The sequence below is a fragment of the Telopea speciosissima genome, chromosome 4 (assembly GCF_018873765.1).
Source record: "Telopea speciosissima isolate NSW1024214 ecotype Mountain lineage chromosome 4, Tspe_v1, whole genome shotgun sequence".
NCBI classification, from domain to species: Eukaryota; Viridiplantae; Streptophyta; class Magnoliopsida; order Proteales; family Proteaceae; genus Telopea; species Telopea speciosissima.
In genome coordinates this window covers 17,693,553-17,715,181 of record NC_057919.1, presented here as the reverse complement: position 1 = coordinate 17,715,181, position 21,629 = coordinate 17,693,553, and the positions used below count along the sequence as shown (strand labels likewise).

General features: G+C 39.1%; 1 protein-coding gene across 1 annotated transcript in view; it reads left to right on the top strand.

Moving 5' to 3' along the window:
* The window catches only part of LOC122660128 (uroporphyrinogen-III synthase, chloroplastic-like), a 37,846-nt gene extending 20,493 nt beyond the window's left edge, over window positions 1–17,353 (top strand). The window contains exons 6-10 of the mRNA XM_043855307.1: window positions 11,347–11,402; window positions 14,439–14,524; window positions 14,836–14,970; window positions 16,700–16,751; window positions 16,870–17,353. Coding sequence (XP_043711242.1) covers window positions 11,347–11,402; window positions 14,439–14,524; window positions 14,836–14,970; window positions 16,700–16,751; window positions 16,870–16,884 — 344 coding nt within the window. The 3' untranslated portion in view covers window positions 16,885–17,353. The remainder of the gene's footprint in view (window positions 1–11,346; window positions 11,403–14,438; window positions 14,525–14,835; window positions 14,971–16,699; window positions 16,752–16,869) is intronic.
* The last annotated feature ends 4,276 nt before the right edge of the window (window positions 17,354–21,629 follow it).

The following is a 21,629-nucleotide window of genomic DNA, read 5'->3' as shown; positions in this document are numbered from 1 at the left end:
GAGGTTTATTGGAGTAAAAAGGGTATCAGCCTTTCATAGATGAAATATTTACTTGATCTTCTGTCTGAGACTGGTATGTCTGACTCTAAATCTATTGATACTTCGATGGATTCTCATCAAAAGCTTGTAATGTGTGAGTGGTGAGGAGTTTGCAGACAAGCATCAATATCGAAGGTTGGTTGGTTTGCTTATTTATCTCACAGTGACTAGGCCAAACATATCATTTGTAGTGGGTGTTATAAGCCAGTTCATGGAGACACCTAAGCAGGTTCATTGGGATGCTACATGTTGTAGTTTATGGTAATTTAAGAGTGCTCTATGAAAGGTTCTCATTTACAAACCTCATGGACATGTTAATCTTGTTGATTACTCTGGTGCTGAAGTTGATAAGAGTTCTACCACTTGGTTACTGTACATTTGTTGGTGGTAATCTTGTCACTTGGCAGAGTAACAGACTACAATGATGGTGTCTAGTGCTGAAGCTGAATATAGAGCTATGGCTTATGCTGCAGTTGGGTTATTGTTGTTAAAGTCTGTTATTCAAAGCTTGATTTTCCAACCAATAAGCCTATTGACGTGTATTGTGATTGAAATAATATTGAAGCCTTCATCCAGAGACAGAAATGAGGAGAAGAAAAGAAGAAAAGAAGATGGAGGAGACTGAGATTGAGGAGAAAGCTATGTGCGATAGAGTGCAACCCTCTATCCGTCTATCGTGACCAACACCTTTATTTATATCAAATGAGAATCGACTCTTAGTAGACGTAGTTAGTGTACTAAGAGTCAAAGACCTATTACAGCCAAAGTTAACTAGAAATAAAACACTTAACTAAGCCTAGTAAGTCTAATTACAAAAGGAAAGATAAAACATAAAACAGCTAAACAACTTAGTCATGATCCCATGTTACAAGGTTCATGTACATTCATAGACACTTCTAAACCGAGACACTCTCTAACACTTCCCCTTAAGCTATAAATATATATATCTCCCATACTCAGCTTTGGACAACCATTAAGAAATGTAGGCTAGAACAATTCCTTCATTAACATATTGCCAAGTTGATTGCGCAGTTGGCAAACGAGGTCAAAATATTCTTTTGCATAACCACATTTCTCACGAAGTGACAATCGACCTCAATATGCTTAGTCCTCTCATGAAAAACCGGATTACCGACAGTATAAATTGCAGTTTGATTTTCACAATACATCTGCATAGGTTTAGTGAAGGAGAACCACAATTCTTGTATGAATGACTTCATCCGAATCAATTATGTTACAGTATGAGCCATAACTCTATACTCAACCTCAGCACTTGACTGAGCCACAGTAACTTGCTTTTTACTCTTCCAAGACATAAGATTACCACCAACAAATGTGCAATATCCAGTAGTTGATCTACAATCGTTGGCAACATCGGCTCAATCAACGTCAGAGTAACCCATAATATCAGTGTCACTGTGTGATTGTGTGACCATGATGACACTAAACAAGACCTTTGCCAGGAGCACCTTTAAGATATCTCAGGATGCAGAAGCAGCATCCTAATGAGCATGTTTTAGGACTCTCTATAAACGGACTAATAACTCCAACGACAAAGGAAATATCAGGACAAGTAACACTTAAATATGTTTCTCAACCAGTCTTCTTGGTGTAGCCTCGCCTAGGCCACTCGAACAATGGATTGGGAGAGAGCTTGCACACAAGCACAAGTGTAGACACAAGTCACACAACTGGTGCAGAAAATTCAGCTCAGCGCTGCTTCAGAAAAAATGGGATATCTTCCTCAATATAGGTCGAACTGACTTGATTCCAAAACCCATGGTTGAAGGACTCCCGGCTCTACAACTCTCCAAGCAAAAGTTTCTTCAGATTTGGCTTGTAGGTAGGTCGAAAATTGACTGGAAGCTTAAGTACAAAAATAGACAGCATGTGGGGAAGTGGTAGGAATGATGGATAGGTAGAAGGATTTACCTCTCTTCAAGGATGCAAATCAACTCTAGGATGTCTTACAACTCTTCTAAGAAGCAAGAGACACAAGGAAAGTTCCAGCTCTTCAAGGTTGGAATGAAACTCTTGAAGGTTTCAAAAGAACTCTTCTAGGTTCAAACATGGTGCAATGGAGCAACTTGGGAGTAATTTTCATTCAATAATTTATGCTTACAAGTAGAAATCGTCCTCCCTTATATAGGGCTTTGAAATGATGTCAAATGTCAATAAAACCCTCCCCACTACATTTGACAAATTAACAAAGAAAAAGCTAAATTTAGGTTGCTTGTTGGGACTCCAATGCAAAGGCCAATCTCCAATGGCTTTGATGCTAGCTCCAACAAAGAAAAATTAATGCTCGTTGAAGACTTCCAATGCAAGACCAATCTCCAATATTCTTGATGCTAGCTCCAACAAAGAAAAGTTTGTGCTCGTTGAACACTTCCAATGCAAGGGCAATCTCCAATATTCTTGATGCTAGCTCCAAGGTGGAAATTGTTTCTCTCAAGAGGCTTTGTGTTTGACCAAGGCATGCATGGCATGGGAGAATGTAAAGTGCATGGGAGAAGGTGAGGTGTATGAGAGAAAGTGAGGTGGCATGGAAGAAAGTGGGGTGCATGGAAGAAGATGGAAAGATACAAAAAAAAAAGAATTCTGCCTTACTAGGGAATTCGGCTAGGCCTATTTAGGCTTGGTTCTTTGGTGAGTGTGGGGGCCGGCCAAGTGTGGCTGGTCCTTGGTACTTGTATGGTCCTGGGCCTTGAAGGGAATGGGCTTTGGTATGGGTTTGGGCCTTAATTCGAGCTGATCTCCTCAATGGATGCACTTGGGCTGCATCACTTCTGCACTAATTTTATCCAAAAACTCTGTTAGCACACACACTAAGTTTCAGATTAGGATCTATAAGTTATCTACGGGCTTATAACCTAACAAATCAGTTTCAGATAGACAATTAGAACATATTTCCTCTGAGACAATCTGACACCCTTCTTGCAACGAACAACTTCAATCCCCAAAAAATATCTGAGCACCCCTAGGTCCATCTGAAAATGCCGATGAAGATATGCCTTGACATCTTCAATGCTGGAAGAATCATTACCCAAAATTATAATATCATCAGCGTACACAACAAGAATGATGACCTTGTCACCACGACGACGAACGAACACAGAGTCATCAGAGAAGTACTGAATGAATCCATAACTACCAATAACTTTGCTGAACTTATCAAACTAGGCATGAGGAGATTTATTCAACCCATAAATAGCCTTGTGAAGACGACATGCCTTGGACACATTCTCCTCCTGAGCAACATGCCCCGGAGGTTGCTCCATATATACTTCATTCTCAATGTCACCATAAAGAAAGACATTTTTAATATCTAGTTGAAACAGAGGCCTATCAAGATTCACAGCTAAGGAGGTAAGAACACGAACAAAATTATGACATGCGGCACGCGCCACTGGAGAGAACATCTAAAATAGTCGATGCCATATATCTAAGTAAATCCTTTGGCAACCAAGTGAGCTTTCAGTTGCTCAATTGAACCGTCTGGAAGGTGCTTAACTGTGTACACCCAACGACACCTCACAAACTTCTTTCCTAAGGGTAAGTCTGTAAGAGACCAAGCCCGATGATCCAACATGACATCCATCTCAACATCCATAACATATTTCCAACCAGGATGCAACAAGGCTTCCAAATACTTGGTAGGTACATGCACAGTAGATAGAGAATGCAAAGTTACGTAATAAAAGAGGAAGATGAGACACGATAACAAATTGAGAAACATTATAAGCAATATGAGACTATTGAGTACAAGTATGAGAACCTTTACGAAGAGCAACTGGTAAGTCAGAAGAAGGAAGATCCCCTTGCAAAGAGTTTGATGAAGTAGGGCGGTAGCGAAAAATCAACTTGGTCCGTCAAAGTTGACTTAGGACAACCTTAGGTGGATAACTAGTAGTGGGAGAATCAATAAGGGGAATATGAGCAAGGATCAGTGGAGAAAGTGAAACATCCACATCCATCTGCCAACTCTCAGCAGAGAAATATGGTGTAGTTTCAAAGAAAGTAACATTAGCACTGACAAAGTGTTGAAGTGTAATAGAATCATAACATTTATAACCATTTTGAGTGAGCATATCCAAGAAACACACTCTTGGTATCATGCGGTGATAACTTGTTAATACTAGGACGAAGGTTATGAACAAACATACACACCTAAACACTCGTGGGGGTAAACCAAATAGAGGGGTGTCAGGAAACACCATAGATAAGGGAGTTTTGTTATTGATAACAATAGATGCCATGCGATTTATTAAATAGCAAGCAGTAAGAACTGCATCACTTCAAAAATCCTTTGCATGTGAAACATTAAAGAACGGGCAACCTCTAGCTAGTGCCATTTTTTCCGTTCAACAACACCATTTTGTTGTGGAGTAAAAGAACAGCTAGTGTAATAGAACCATAACATTTGTAACTGTTGAGATGTGTTACCCAAAATTATAAGGGTACTTTTCGTATTTTATTTATGCTTTATTTATGTACTTTTGAACAAGGGTAGAATTGTAATTTGGGCTGTGACACTGTTCACGTGAACAGTATTGTGAACAGTGCCGTGAACAGTGTTTCCCTTTGTGATCTCTTTTATTATTATTATTATAAATAGAGAACTTGACTGATCTCATTGATCATTCAAGCATTCTCAGAATTCAGGTTTTGATAACATGGTATTAAAGCAGCTTCTCTGATCTAGGGTTTTCAAAACTCTCCCCTCTCCATCGATTCCTTCTCTTCCCTTCTTTTCATTGACTTCCTCTTTCTCTCTCTCCTTTCTCTTTGCTTGGTTCTCTCAACCCTTCAAGGGCAGCACTAATGAGGTGATCCAATTATGGTTCGAGTGCTGCCCTCCAATCCACCTCAATTTTAATGCCCTAAAAGTTGATCGATAGCTGCTGCAATTATCTCTCTGCGATTTGGACTGCTTCAACCTTTTTTGGAAATCGATCTCACAACTCTTGGAAGATCGATTACTTCTTTTGGAGCATCATTGGCAGGGCTTCAGACAACATCTATCATACTTGGATTATTATCAATTGAAGACCTCAAAGCTTCAGCCCCTTTTTTCCCTTCTTATCGATCTCAACTGTCAGGGTTTTACAAAACCCTGATACATTATCGATTTGGATTTTTTGGGCTGCTGTTTGGGGAGTTTTTTTGTGGGTTAACTCCCTACTCATACTGCTGCAATCGACCATTGTTTCACACCAATTAGTGCAGTTTTTTTTCCTGCAGATCAGAATTTTAGAATTCATAATCGATTTCAGCCTGGCAAGGTTTTTTTTAAGATCAGTTTTTTTTGTTCACCTCAAGGTTCGACATCTGTCTAGCTGTCCTATGGGTGACTCAGAGATAACCTCGGCTACTTCTGGAGGAGATCAGACCAGGAATGACTTCCTTCCTTATGCTGCAGCCATCAAGCTTGATGGTACCAACTACCTAATTTGGGCCAGATCATTATCCCTGACTATGACTGGTAGGGGACTCACTGGCCATCTTACTGGTACCACCAAACAGTCCATCAAGAAGGTGCTGCCCGTACTAAATGGGCTGCCAATGATGCAATGGTGATGTCCTTTGTTCGAACTCCATGACAACGACCTCTCTAGTCGAGTATCTTCTCCTTGACACTGCTACTCGAGATATGGACGTTGTCAAGGGTACTTATGGTCGTTCAGGGAGTGGTGCTCAGGTTTATGAGATCAAGAAAACTCTTCAAAACACTACTTAGAAGGAGATGACAGTCACTAAGTATTATGCTGCCTTCAAGTGCTTATGGCAACATTGGATCACTATGCTAGGTTTCAGCCTACTCTCACTGCGGATATTACTGCCTACCACACATATGTAGATCAGTTTCGGGTCTATGACTTTCTGGCTGGACTCAATGATGAGTATGATCCTATTCGGGTGCAGGTTCTTGGACGGGTTCCTTTCCCCACTTTGGAGGAAACTTTTTCCTATGTCCACAGTGAAGAGACAAGGAGGGCTGCTATGATGATTACTCCTAAGGTTGAAAGATCAGCCTTACAGCACTGCTGGTTCCACTACCGATACTTCACGACATCATGTCTGTCTAATGCTACTGCTAAAGAGCCTGTGAAGTGTGACCATTGCCACAAACCCTATCACACTAAGGCTCAGTGTTGGAAGCTTCATGGGAAGCCTGCTGATTTTGAGAGCAAAAAAGGTCGTGCTAAGTCTAAAAACAAAGTCTATCACACTGAAAGTGTAGCTTCAACTCCCACTACTGACATCGGCTTCTCCCAGGAAGAACTTCAAGCTCTCCGACGTCTGTTGACTTCATCTGCTGCCCCTACTACATCTACTGCCAATTTAGGTTCCTTCTTTGTTCGTGCAGGTATTTCCTTTGCTGGTCACTGTGCATCAGTAGTTTCCACTCCTTGGATTATAGACTCCGGAGCTACTGATCACATGACAGGTTCCTCTAGTATTTTTAACACTTACTTTCCTGCTTCTGGTAAGGACAAAGTTAAGATTGTTGATGGGTCCCTCTCCTCCATATCAGGGAAAGGATCCATTAGCTGTTCCCCTTCTTTGACAATATCTTCTGTGTTGCATATTCCCAAGTTTACCACTAACCTTCTCTCCATTGGTAGTATCACCAAATCTTTGAACTGTAAAGTGACCTTCTTTCCTTCTCATTGTGTTTTTCAGGAACTGGACTCGGGGAAGACGATTGGATCGGGTAAAGTACAGGGCGGATTGTACCTGCTTGATGGAGATCCTACATCTACGCAGGCATTATCTTCTAGGCTTTGTTCCCCAGCATCGTTCTCTTCTGAATTACACATATGGCACTCTAGACTAGGACATCCCCCTTTAGGTACCCTATCTACTTTATTTCCAGCATTAAGTACTTCATGTAATAAAGAAGATTTTTTTTGTGAGCCTTGTGTCTTGGCCAAACAGACACGTTCAAATTATCCAACTTCTAATAAAAGATCATCTTCTTTATTTCATGTTGTTCATTCTGATGTGTGGGGTCCTAGTCGAAAAGTTTCACTTTCGGGTCATCGGTGGTATGTCACCTTTTTTTATTGCTATTCCAGGTTCACTTGGGTCTATCTTATGCACAATAAAAGTGAGGTTTTTTCTTGTTTTCAGCACTTTCACAAGCTGGTTCAAACTCAATTTAATGCCACTGTTCAGACTTTAAGGAGTGATAATGGGAGAGAGTATATGGAAGCTCAGTTCCAAAAATACTTGGCTGTCCATGGCATCCTCCATCAGACCAGTTGTGTGGATACTCCGGCCCAAAATGGTGTGGCTGAGAGGAAGAATCGCCACCTCTTTGAGGTAGCTCGTGCTCTTCTGTTTGCCCGTAATGTCCCTTCCGTTTATTGGGGGGATGTTGTTCTTACTGCAACCTATTTAATTAATAGGCTGCCCAATCGGGTCCTTAACTCTAGACCCCCTGTAGAGCTATTACTTGGCTCTTCCTCCTTTGTTGTTCCCCCTAAGGTTTTTGGCTGCATTTGCTATGCCAGGGATACAAGGTCCTCGGGCAAACTTGACCCACGTAGTCTTCGGTGTATTTTCATAGGGTACTGCCACACAGAAGGGGTACAAGTGCTATCACCCTCCATCCTGCCGGACTTTTGTCAGCATGGATGTCGTGTTTCATGAGAGTATCTCCTACTATGTGTCCCCACATCTTCAAGGGGTGAGTATTAGCGAAGATGTGTTGACTTTAGACTCTCCACCTCCACTCCAGTTGGTTCATGACGAGGCTGAATCTATTCAGCCTACTTCTCCCGTTCAGCCTCCTTCTAGTCCTCCTCCTCCTCCCCCTGAGTCAGGGGGAGAGGTTCCTGTACAGGGGGAGCAAACCACACCAGCCCACACTCCTGTCCAGAGGGCCATTAGTGAATTTCAGGGTATGATTGATGCTAGCAAAATGAAGACCTATGCAAGGAAACATAAGCAGGTTCAATCAACTGTTGCTCCCGTACCCATCCAGTTGCCAAACCTGGATCCAGAACCTGCCTCTCCACCAGGTAATATTCCTTCTCTTGAGTTGCCTATTGCCCTTCGCAAAGGTGTCAGGACTTGCACTCAGCATCCCATATCTCATGTTGTGTCTTATGACTCCCTTTCCCCTTCATTTCGTGCTTTTATTTCTTCTCTTTCTTCTGTTCATGTTCCTAACAATTGGCAGGAGGCTCTATCAGATGGAAAGTGGAAGGCAGCCAAGATGGAAGAAATGGAAGCTTTGAAAAAAAATAACACATGGGAGCTTGTGGTTCTTCCACCTGGGAAGAAAACCGTTGGATGTAGGTGGGTGTTTGTGGTGAAACAGAAGGTGGATGGCACTGTGGATAGGTATAAGGCACGACTCGTGGCCAAGGGTTTCACTCAGACATACGGCATTGATTACCAAGAGACCTTTGCACCTGTTGCAAAGCTGAATACAGTTCGTGTGTTGTTATCATGTGCTGTCAACCTTGGTTGGGATTTGCAGCAGCTAGATGTTAAAAATGCCTTCCTAAATGGAGCACTAGAGGAGGAGGTATATATGGACATTCCACCAGGGTTCTCTTGTGACAGAAATAAAGGAAAAGTGTGCCGGCTAAAGCGTGCACTGTATGGGCTGAAACAGTTACCTCGAGCTTGGTTTGGTCGATTCCACAAGGCCATGATTTCTGTGGGCTATAAGCAGAGTAATGCTGATCACACACTCTTTATTAAGAGGGTTAGTGAAAAACTCACTGTTCTTATAGTCTACGTGGATGACATAGTGGTTATTGGCAATGATGGTGATGAGATCAGACAGTTGAAGACCTTCCTCGGCCAGGAGTTTGAGATCAAGGATCTAGGGAAGTTAAGATACTTTCTTGGGATTGAAGTGGCCAGATCTGCAAAAGGCATATTTCTCTTCCAAAGAAAGTATGTCCTAGACTTGTTGGCTGAAACAGGTTTGCTAGGCTGCCACCCTTTGGATACTCCTATGGATCCTACTGTTCGTCTCAAGGAAAATGAGGGTGAGCCTGTAGATAAAGGCCGGTACCAAAGGCTTGTAGGGAAGCTGATTTGTCTTTCACACACTCGTCCAGACATTGCTGTTGCTGTGAGTGCTGTGAGTCAATTTATGCATAATCCCTACACTTCACATATGGAGGCTGTTCTTCGCATTCTACACTATTTGAAGTCAGCTCCTGGAAAAGGCATTCTTTTGTCTTCACATGGTCACCTACGGATAGAAGCATACACCGATGCTGATTGGGCTGGTTCTGCAGATCGAAAATCTATTTCTGGGTATTGCTCCTTTGTAGGTGGAAATCTTGTCACTTGGCGTAGCAAGAAGCAAAATGTAGTTGCTCGTTCTAGTGCCGAAGCTGAATTTCGAGCTATGGCACAAGGGATTTGTGAGTTACTTTGGCTTAAAGGTCTGCTACAAGATCTGAGTATTCCTATTCGCCTTCCTATGATGCTGTATTGTGATAACAAGGCTGCAATTAGCATAGCACACAACCCGGTACAGCATGACCGTACCAAGCATGTTGAAATGGATAGGCATTTCATCAAGGAGAAATTAGAAGATGGACAGATTTGTATTCCCTTTGTGACTTCTTCTGATCAGCTTGCTGATGTCTTCACCAAGGGATTGCCTGGAAAGTTGTTTTATCCTAGCCTAGTCAAGTTGGGTATGTGTAATATCTATGCCCCAACTTGAGGGGGAGTGTTGAGAATTGTTACCCAAAATTATAAGGGTACTTTTGGTATTTTATTTATGCTTTATTTATGTACTTTTGAACAAGGGTAGAGTTATAATTTGGGCTGTGACACTATTCACGTGAACAGTGCCGTGAACAGTATTTCCCTTTGTAATCTCTTTTATTATTATTATTGTTATAAATAGAGAACTTGATTGATCTCATTGATCATTCAAGCATTCTCAGAAGTCAGGTTTTGATAACAATAACCTTTGTGAGTGTGAGCATATCCCAGAAACACACACTTGGTATCATGTGGTGATAACTTGTTAATACTAGGACGAAGGTTATGAACAAAGATACACACCTAAACACTTGTGGGGGTGAACCAAATAGGGAGACATCATGAAGTGCCATAGATAAGGGAGATTTGTTATTGATAACAACAGATGGCATGCGATTTATTAAATAGCAAGCAGTAAGAACTGCATCGCTCCAAAAATCCTTTGGAACATACATGTGAAACATTAAAGAACGGGCAACCTCTAGCTAGTGCCATTTTTTCCTTTCAGCAACACCATTTTGTTGTGGAGTAAAAGAACAACTAGTTTGATGTATCATACCATGAGCATTACAACAGTCAAATTTTCATGTTGGTTATATTCTAAAGCATTATTTGAGCGAAAAACTCTAATTGACACACCAAATTGAGTCTTAGTTTCAGAATTGAACTGTTTAAAAGTAGATAAAAAACCAGAACGACCATTTAACAGATATAACCACATCATCTGAGAATGATCATCAGCAAAAATAACAAAATAGACAAATCCTAACTAACTCTTGACACGACACAGACCCCACACATCAGAGTGAACTAAGGAAAAAGTTTACATTGAAGATTGTAGTGAATCATTGTGCCTGTTATTAATAGTTCGATAATTCATGGTCAACTTGTCAAAAAAAGGGCGAGTTAAAGAGAGATCATAAGTTATGCTCCTAGTTCTTACTTGGTGACTAATGCAAGAAATTGGGTCTTTTCTTTCTTTTGTTTTTATTTACTATGGCATGATTTTCCTTTACGACAATAATTTTGTGGAGGGTCTTTCTATGATTTATGTTGATTCTTTTTTTCCCCCTTTCTTCCAATGGTGAGTCCACTTTCTAATTTAATGACTCTGTTATTCTGATTCTGATTTTTTTCTTCCATTTTGATGCAAGTATCATGTCCCTATCACTATGGATCATGTTTCTTCACATTCTTCTGTGTAGCACCTTTGTTATTTTACAATTACATCCTGCACCTTGAAGTATTTTTGTTCCTTTACATTGGAGAACGATAATTATCATTTACTCCAGTTCATATTATGGACATTCCTGCATACCAGGAATATTAAACTGGTTTTCCTGTGAGGATCAATATTTGTAGAGCAGTGGCTGAATGTTCAGATAGTTTTCAATTATTGGATGTTCCTTAAATGGAGAAGAAATTTCAACAACACTTTATTCTTCATTAACAAACTCCAAGAACTCCATAGTTGCAGAATTTTGAAATTGGCAAGCTTTTCTGTTTTATACTTACTAGGATTACTAAAGTGCCCAGTTGATGTGGCATATGTTGCAGAGGAAGGTCTATCGAATCGTGGTTTTGTGGTCACAAGGCTTAATACATACTCCACGGTAAAAAATGCTTCATTTTCTTGTTCATTAATGGGGTTCTCCAAGTTTCTTTATTACTTACATTCTTGGTGCTTTCTGTTGAGGTTTTATTCTTCCAAATGGTGTTAATTAGGTCCCAACATTGACACCCATGTTGCATAGGTACCTCTGTCATACTAGTGTTTAATGTGGGCATGCATGCCCATTAGTATCCCCCCGTTCCCTTCTATACCCTACTGGCACTAGTTAATTTGTATGCTGAAGAGAGAACATCATTCTGTCCATTTCTGAAAGTGCTTAATCATTTTTATATCATGGAAATCATATCTTCCATGAAGTTACTTTTATCCTTCAATTTGTTTCCATACATTTTCCATGTAATTTCCTCCTACATCCTATCTCATAATAATCCTCTAGTCATTAAAACAGTTTTTTCTCCACTTAATATTAACTCTAAATGTTTTTTCTCACCTTACTTAAGGTGCTATGACTAATTGTGTCAGGTTTACTTATTCTCTTACATTTACAATTTTTTCCTGGATTTTTGCATTAAAAAAATTCTATAGCCATTAATCTCCTCAGCTTTCTCGTTTTTCTTGTAGTCTCTTGTAAACATGTTATGTTTATTCTTCTTTTCGTTGTCAACCAATAGATGCTGTGATCTGTTAATTTTCCTCATATTTCAAAGTGCAGAGCAAATCCTACCCTCATGGACTTCTTAACCCACTCCATGGTGTGTGAAGCCTTACCTACTTCCCAGTGCAATTTTGGGTATTGATGTGGCGTGTTGCTTCCATGGACGCCCATGTTGCTACCCTAGTTAATGATTGCCTACTTATTAAACTCAGGTGATCAGGCAGCTTGTTGCTAACGGGGAAGTTTTGGGTTGATCTGACAGATATTGTGATTCATGTATAAATGGCTTGGTGAAGCATTAGAATGTTCTCTGCCAATGTGAAGCGACTGTACCCCTTTATTGGATTCAGGACAGGTGGTACAGAACTTGCAGAGTTTTCTGTGGTACTTTTAATATTGTACCCCAGAAACCCTGTATTTCTTGTGTTGCATTATCGTCTAAATGTTATGTCTTATCCGTTTACTTCCAGGCTGCAACTTGGACACAGAAGATTGTGCTATTCTGAATACAGTATAGATGCAGCTGGTAACAAAGTAAAGTACAGCATGAAGCATGAATTGCTGAACATCACAAAGGGCTACTGGAAAAGCTCTTTTTTTCAATTCTATAGCATGTTTTTCTAGTGCATTATTTGTAGTTTAAAGATGCAAATTTTAAGTGATTGTATATTCTATATTTCTGTCATATGTGCAGCAGGTCTCTTCAGCATTTTAACTTTGCTTTTAACATCTATGACGCATGTCTAAGATGAATTTCTGGGCAGAGTTGTGTTAAACATCTTTTGTTGTTTCTGTTTCTACCCTTAGTACAATTGTGCACTAAAAATGTATTGTGAATTCTCATGGTTTTCTTGCATTGTTGTTCTTGAAATACCTGGTTAAAATAATTCCATGTGCATTACTTATATCTCAAATTTTGGTCGACTATTATATATACAACTTTGTTGTTTCCTACCCAAACATATCATAGTATAAGGACATTAAGCTGCAAAGAATTTGCAGGATATGAGTTCTAATTACCAAAAAGTATTACTTGAAAACTTGAATCTGCAAGCGTGGTATCAGTTCACTGGACACCCATGTTGAGGTCAATGTCTCAAATTGTTCACCGAACCCACAGAAAAAGATAAGGAAAAGGAGGTCTATCTCTTTAATTTCAAGAAATAAATAGTTGTATCACCATTTTTGAGAATAGTGTGTAGTATTAGTATGCATTTATGGATCTGGGCCATTTATACAATTGCTGATGTTCATTCTTGGCTTCTCCCATGGGTTTAATGTCATTGATTCATCTGCCTGTAATTAGATTAGTACCTTTTCCTTTTCCTTTGCAGTTTTAGCATCACTGGAAAGAGTAGGCATATTAGCTTTTACAATTTGTAACTTTTCTTTCTCTACTTTATTTTAAAATTCAGTAATCGTGGCAGATGCATTATTTGAAAAAGAAGACAGGAGAGCTCTCCAAACACAGGAAATGAAATGAGCAAAGCATATGCAAAGGGGTGGGGAAGGGGGAGGTACTAAATCTGTGATAGATTTCTCCACAGTACAACTCATAGCGTCCGGCTTAGGCTTCCACTAATAATTTTGACAAACATTTGTCTTCATTGGAATGAAATGTTCAAGCTAAGAGCTAGTCTTGTAGCTTCACTGACAAAACAATAAAATATCTTTACACCAAGCACAATGAATGGGGCATTTTCCACAACTGCTCTCTCGAAGTGAAGGGAGTGAGATAACGTAAGATAAAGGGCATGGTCGTTAGCTTTTTTGAAATTTATGACAAGAATAAAAAAAGAGACAAGATGGTGTGAGTAGTCTCTCAACATGCTTCAATGTGCAGGCACCATGTGCACCAGGGCATATGAGTCTTTAGTCTCCAGCAGGAAAAAATAGTTTGGGGAAGGATATTCTTTTCATGAGTCATCACCATCTAAATATTAAGCTTTCAATTTTTTAACTCATGTATTAGTACTAGGTGTATCTGGGTTTAAGTGTGGTATGTTTGAGTACAAAAATGTGAAATGAAGCTGTCTCCATTTCATGTAATCTTCTATTTGGGTGAACTTTATCTCAAATTTTGATAGTTATTTTATTTATTTTTTATTTCTAAAGTCACCCATGGAGGCTTTATCAGCTTGATGTTGTATTCCTCTATGTATAAAACACTCATAAAAACATTTCTGCATAGGCCAGAAATAGATAATCTCCAATCCTGCATAAAAATACTCGAATTATTAGCTGCCTTTTCGGAGTTGCATGGGAGATAAATTTCTGCTAATTCCATAAATGTGATCATCAACTTGGACTATTCAATTTGTGAATTTCATTAATATCATCATGAACTAGAACTATTCAATTACCTTGGCAATTGACTGAGTTTTCTTAGTTGAACTCTAGCATCCTTAGCATTGATTGCAGGTGCCTGTGCATGATGTAGACCAAACAACATTAGTGCAAGCACTTTCTGCTCCAGTTGTTGCTGTAGCTTCCCCTTCAGCAGTTAGGTGAGTGGTTTGTTATGTCACCATTGTCTAAGTTAGTAGACAGCCTCTCCTCTTATGCTTAAGAATATTTGTTTTTATATTTCTGTAAATCATTCCTGGCAACTGCTGCATCAATATCTGAATGTGTTTTTGAACTGAACTTGATTAACAATGCACAACCAACAGCCTTGGTTTCACTTGCAAATTGCAACTCTCTCTTTCACGCACACAGATGTAGACATCTTATTTTCTATTGTTAACTGAAATGGATAAGGGTCTTCTGTTGAGTTATTTGCTGGTTTGTCCACTGAAATACACGTCTATTGCAACAGGGCTTGGGTGAATCTTATTTCTGCACCAGGGAAGTGGAATAATTCTGTTGCCTGCATTGGTGAGACTACTGCTGTAGCTGCCAAAAGTTTAGGCTTGAAGAATGTATACTACCCTACAAATCCTGGTCTTGAAGGGTAACCTCTTTCTTTGAAGCCTAATAAGTCAGTCCCCCAATGCCCCCTCCCACCTCCCTTTTTTTTTCTCCCCACTTTTCCTTTCTTAATAATCTATTGATTAAACTTTTAACAGTAGTCTCTAAAATTCGTGCTGAAATGCATAGACCATACACCAAAACGTGTAATGTGTTTCTTGTTCTACTTTTCCCTTCTCCCTTTTATTTAGGGAAAAGTTGACATTTCACTGTACTAGGGTGCAAATCAAGGGGGGCCAGGCCAGGTTTTTGAAAACCCAGGCCCTGCCTGAGTTTACTAATTCCCAATCTGAGCCTGGCATGGCCCGACCTTAGGCTGGGAAATCCAACCTGGCCCAGCCCATCTGGGCTCAGCTCAGCACAACCTAACCCAACCCATATATTTTAATACAAAATGAACACATATTAAGAGAGAGATGGAGAATTCGAACTCGAGTTTAAGGGATGGCAGGCCTTAGATGTTACCATCATAATACACAGCTGCTTGTTCATATATGGCCATCATGCTGAACCTGATCACAGCCTGTATATTGATTAGGTGGGCTGGGATGAGAATTGAAAACCCTAGAAATTGTATAAATAAGATAGGTGTGGAGCTCTTTTATAACATGGACCACTCAAACAGTGCCATGTCGCAGGTTGTGAATTTAAACCCACACCTTGCCTAGTGAATCAAAAAACAACCCTTCTTCGGTATTGAATCAATAAACAACCCTTCTTTGGTTTTGTAATTAGATCAGAACTTGATCAACCACATAACAGAGCCAAAGAAGAAGAAAAGAGAGGAAGAAGATGGATGACCGAGAGGAGGAAGACTGCAAGAGATCAGAATGATCTACCACCAGCCTGCAACTATTATTTATAATAGACGACTGAGGTTACAATCAGAAAAGGAACAAACTTCTACCTAGCTAATCCTAATCACAATAGGTAACTATATCTAGTTACATTAGGAAACTATAATGAACAGACAGAAAAACACCACCATCCCACGGTATAGAGGTCTATGGATGCTCATAGACCTCCAACCGATACATACATACTCTAACAGAGTAACAGGTTTGATGTGGAGTTTATTAGTTTCTATCATTTTACACAGGTGTGTTTTCAATTTCTACTCTGTGGAGAGAGGTGAAAGAACAATATGTATATGTCATCTCTTTTGCCAATTTTCTCATGCATCCAAACCTATATCTGGGCTATTATGTAATAAATATGTGAAGGAGGATATCTTAAACATGGAAAACCAGACCTAATTAGTCTGGTTGGCTGGTGCGTTAATATAATATTTATGGTAGCTCTGAAAATTCCTTAATCAGTGGAATTGTGTTTATGATGGTGCCAATTTAGGGCCATTGTTGGTGCAATGGAAAAATGTGGACACACAGGTTCAAGTTTGAGGCAGCCATTTTGTGCCAAAAAAGTAAGTCCTAAAAATTAGGACCTACCCCAGTCGACCCCTCCTAGGACCCTAAAAAAGTGGGACTTCTATGGAGTTACATGATGATGACAATTAGTTGTTGAGCTTCTGGATGTCACCTTAATTATCATATAATCATTTTGTTTTGCTTCTTTAGCCGAATCAACCACCTACATCCTCCTTATGTTCAACATGGTTGACTTGTACTTAGTATGGCTATATTTTCGTTCACAGGCTGCTTAGCAAAAAAAAAAAAAGCCCTTTTCACTCATGATTATCCTTATTATGGCAGGTGGGTTGACAGCATCCTAGAAGCCTTGAGAGTCCATGATCAACCCCAGAAGGTCGGTATAAGATGAACGAGGAACATGATATTTAATTTTGGTGACAGAGTTTTGTTATTTGTTCTGCAGAGAGATCAATCGAGTTGTCTTTGCTTTCTTCCTTCTTTTTCTATCTCAGGCCGTCACTTGTTGACAATGAACAAACAAGTGCAGGACTAAAGGAAGGCACTTTCAGATTTGCCAATGCTTGGGAGGATTAATCATTCTATGCAACCAGAACAATGCCAGAGTTAGAAGTTTGAGTGGGTGTAACTGCAGCGTCAATCACTTGACTTTCCTTCAATAGCGCTCTCTTTTTGTGCTCGAGTGGGAACTAAGCCAGAAAACACTTGTTGTTATGATCAGGAAACCGTCAGGTCAGTACCAGGGGTGAAGAGACTGTCCAAAATTTTGTTGTGAATTTCCAACCCTGTAAATAATTCCGTCTTGATGTTGACCTAATGCCTGCATGCTAGATTGGAGGTCATTCTTGTTTTGACTAGCAGGTCTGGCAACCGAATTCTTGTCGCCAATATTTTTTCAGTTGTAGGTCCAATGTTTGAAATCAGGTTTAATTCTTATTTCCATTTGATATAGAAAGCAGATATGAGCATAATTTACTAGATTTTGAATTTAAAAAGTGTGGTCTAGAATGCATTTTTCCACACTGGTCGCAAGTTTGCCTATTCTTATAATAATTGAAAAGTATGCGATAAGGGAGTGCATTTCTTATCTCATGTTCTATATACGTTGCATTGGTGTATTTTATCTTGAATATTCACATATTGAAGCTTCAACACCTTCCTAGATGAACCTTTTAGATTCCATATACTATACCCATTTGGGAACTGGAGGACATCAAATAATGCCCTAACCATTCCAATACCATGTATGTTCCAGTTTCACAAATATTAACCATATGTTAATGGTTGTGGAATATTATGCATACTTTCTTTCTAAAATTGGAAATGGAAAATCATTTAAATTTACTTTCAAGAGTGCTCTCTATCAATTTGAATTGCTACCAAGTCCCACTTCTTTGTAAATGAAATCTTTCGACTGTATAATGTTTCTGTTTTGAAAAAGGTTTCAAGGCATGGCCAACAAGACATGAATGGAGCTACGAATCCACGTCTTGATGGGTTGATGAACTCATGATCTCATGGTATGTATGTGCTGCTGCTCCTCTTACAGTAGCAAATATCAGTGTTCTGCATGTAACCATTTTAACAGTAATTACAATGGAAATTACGCCCGTCATCATCTAGGTAAAGTAGTGATAGGATGGGTTTAGTAATTAGCTGAGTTAAGTCATGATCACCTTGGACCAATTCATGTTTTAAGATGATGAAAGAATGCAATATTACTGTGTTTACCTCTGTTTACTCTTAACTTGTCTAATGAGCAATACAGAAAACAGTTCCCATAACCCAAGGGGTGTTGGGTTGGTGGTAAAGATCTGGGCCGAGCCGTAAACTCGGACGTCCTAAGATCAAATCCCACTACCCTCACCTTGGGCGTCATCATTCAGTCTCAAGCTGGTTGGCCACTGTGATGGAGGTTAACTGTTGCAGTCAGCGTGGTTGCTGTCTTGTAGCCTGGGAATTAGTCGGGTCAATGTGCGCGAATACCCCACATTATCCAAAAAAAAAAAAAAAAAAAGGAAAAAAACAAAGAAGGAAAGAGAAAACAGTTCTCATGGCTATTGAAACCATGGTTCATAATTTCGGATCTTGGATCGGGATCGGTCTCGGCTTATACTAATCCAATACCAATTCAGATTGTTCCGAATCGACCATATCGGTTGGATTTTGCCCTATTTATTTTTATAAAATTCAATTTTTATTACCTTTTTACCTTTGGGTCATTTCATTGTTCTACCCATGTTTCCAAATTCTGACAATCAATCCAATTGATTATGGTTGCGAATCCCAATGACATTGTTGCACATTCATTGTTGGTAGATCTAAAAATAAATGCGAGGGAGAAAGTTATTGTCATGTCAGAATAACACATTTTTTTAAAAAGTTTTTTGAAAGAAAACAAATAAACCTTCAAAGAAAGTGTACAAAGTTAATACAATTCTCAAAAATAACATTCCTCACTCTATCCGGTTTAGCACTTTTTGCACATTCATTGTTGGAAGATCCAAAATAAATGCAAGGGACAAATTTATTAAGTGAGCAACTTCATAGTCCATGTTAGAAGAACAGAGATGTTGCATGCATTAAAAGCTTATACCACCTACCTAGTCAAGGAAAAAAGGTTTTGAAGACCCTCAACTAACCTAGTCAAATTAAAAACGTTATGAAGACCACTTATACCAATATCAGTTCAACGCTTGGACGTGGCCTACATATATATGAATCCTTGTCCCCTGCCATGTATTTAATGCCACAAGACTTAGAGCTCTCTTAATTCTTGTACATAAGAATGTTCATTGTATGTTATCACATATTGTAATTCTTTTTCATGTTAAAGAAATGGGGAAGTTCTCCTTCACCACGCGGTGAAGCCCGAAAAGGACAGCCATCAATGGTTGTCCTTGTCTGCCCCTTATAGTACAGGATCGATGATACCCCTATATTAGTATATTGTAGGGGGCAGCCCCTCTCAAGTCCGTCGCACAAACTCGATCAAAAGATTCTTCCTTTACCATGAATGTGGGAAAACTTAGTGCATGATAAAAATATGAGATAAGAGTACACTACCTGATCGCATGTTGTGTTCCTCTGACTTCCACTCAATGGATTGTTTTTCCTTTTCGCGTAGGGGTGGTGAGACAACGTTTTCTCTCTAAAAATATTTAATAACTAATAACTTTGCGTGCACGGATAGAAGAGTATTAAAACTTTCGGCATCCATTGTTGCTGATTTTTGGGATTAACAGGTGTAACTTGATTAAAACGTTAACTATGTAAAATTATTCCATTTAACCCGTATTTTTATCTGTTCCATTTTCCCAAGTTTCTCTAGTAGAGGGGGATGGATCCCACCCAGATAGTATGTTCGGATAGGGGTAAGGTGATTATTTTCACTCCCATCTATTAGAGGAACTTATGGAAATGGACCTGCGCAGGAAATAGAATAGAAAATAAACTTGGCGATATCCCTCCTAATCAAGTGCGTACAACTACTGATTACTATTCCAAGGTGCTTTAATAACCTTAAAGAAACCACCGTGAGGTTGGTTCTCTACCCTACACGAAGGGTATATGGATCCTTGGAAGTTGGAATAAGGAATTATCAGGAAGGTCGCAAGTATACCTTCCTGATAAAAGCAACATCTTTGGCCTCAGCCATACTTTTGTATCAAAAAACGAGCTTAGCATACTAGATATACCAGCTGTGGCCAAATGAACTTGAACTTTTGTTTTTTTTTGTTTTTCGTGGGTGGGGGGGGGGGGGGGATTGGCTCATCGAAATTTTGAATATTTCAATGGGTCGGAGACGAGATGGTAGCTCGAAATGGAAAATAATGCAATTTTTCAAAAATTTCAATCATCTAGTTTTGAAAATTTCGGTCTAAAAAATCCATCGTTTTGTTGAAATTTCGGTTATTTTATTTTGACATTTTACATTCCAAAATGGCCAAGTAAAACTCATAGATAAAATACAATATTTGGTAAAATTTTGTTGAAATTTCGGAATCTCAAAAATTTCGATCTGACTGAAATAGCCTTCCAAGACGAGATTTAGTAGTAATATGCTTACAACCTGTGAGTAGATTTCAGGTCTACACAGACATAATTCTCCTGTTTTTCAGAGCTAGCTTTATTAGCCAATCTGTGAGCATCTGAAATCCAACAACATATCTATCCTGCTTAATTAATCACATGTACAGAACAAAAAGACTTTAATAGAAGTGTTGATATCAAGCATTAATAAATAAAGAAAACAGTTCCCATGGCTATTGAAATTTGAAACATGTACATTGCCCTGTTCTACCAATTAATGTTGCCAAATCTTGACAAATCATCCCAACGACATTGTTGATAGATCCATCCAAAATAAATGCAAGGAATCGACAAAGTTATTGGTAACTGAGACTGACTTCATAGTGCTTGTGTTAGAACAGAGATTTTGCATGAATGAAAAGCTGTTTTTGGACAGTTTCAGAAAGGAATAGATCAGAATTGCAAACTAGTCAAGGAAAAAGGAGGGAGTAATTAAGTCATCCCTGAATTAAAGGAGGGTTTAATAAATCAAATCAAAATCATAGTCGCCCAATTTGACAGATATGTAGATAATTTTAATTAGTTGATGATAAACATGTTCTTTTATGTTCAAATCAATAGCTAGCTAGGACATAACTGATGTAGAGTTTATCTATTAATATAGGAATCAGTCTAGAAGATTGAGATCGATAATGTTTAGTTCCCAAATATAATGTTGTAACAAATTAAAAGATGCATGGAACATAATATTTATGGTAGTTACATATATTAATCCCTGTTCCCTGCCGTGTATTTCATGCCATAAGACTTAAAAAGGTTCTCTTCTCAAACGCCACTGCGATCCGTTACGTAAACATGCATGGATGATGGTGACTACACAACAACTCAGCCTTATTCCAACTAAACGTATTGAATGACCTCACTCTCTCTCTCTCTCTGATCGAGTACCCTTGTATCGGTGCTAGAGTCTAAGACATACTGAAGGGAGTATACAGATCCCCAACCCATCTTTGTGATTTGCTTCGTTGCTATGGAGAAGGTTGGAGATTGAGGTTTTGAAGAATCGACGTAACATTATAACAACCCAAATCTTATATTATTTTGGTTCTAAATAGTGTTTCCTTAATACCTTATCCGTATGACATCTGATACAGCCAGTTTATAATCTGGCAAACTATGCTAGGATTAGGGGTGTTAATTCCAAGCCCGGCCCGGCATAATC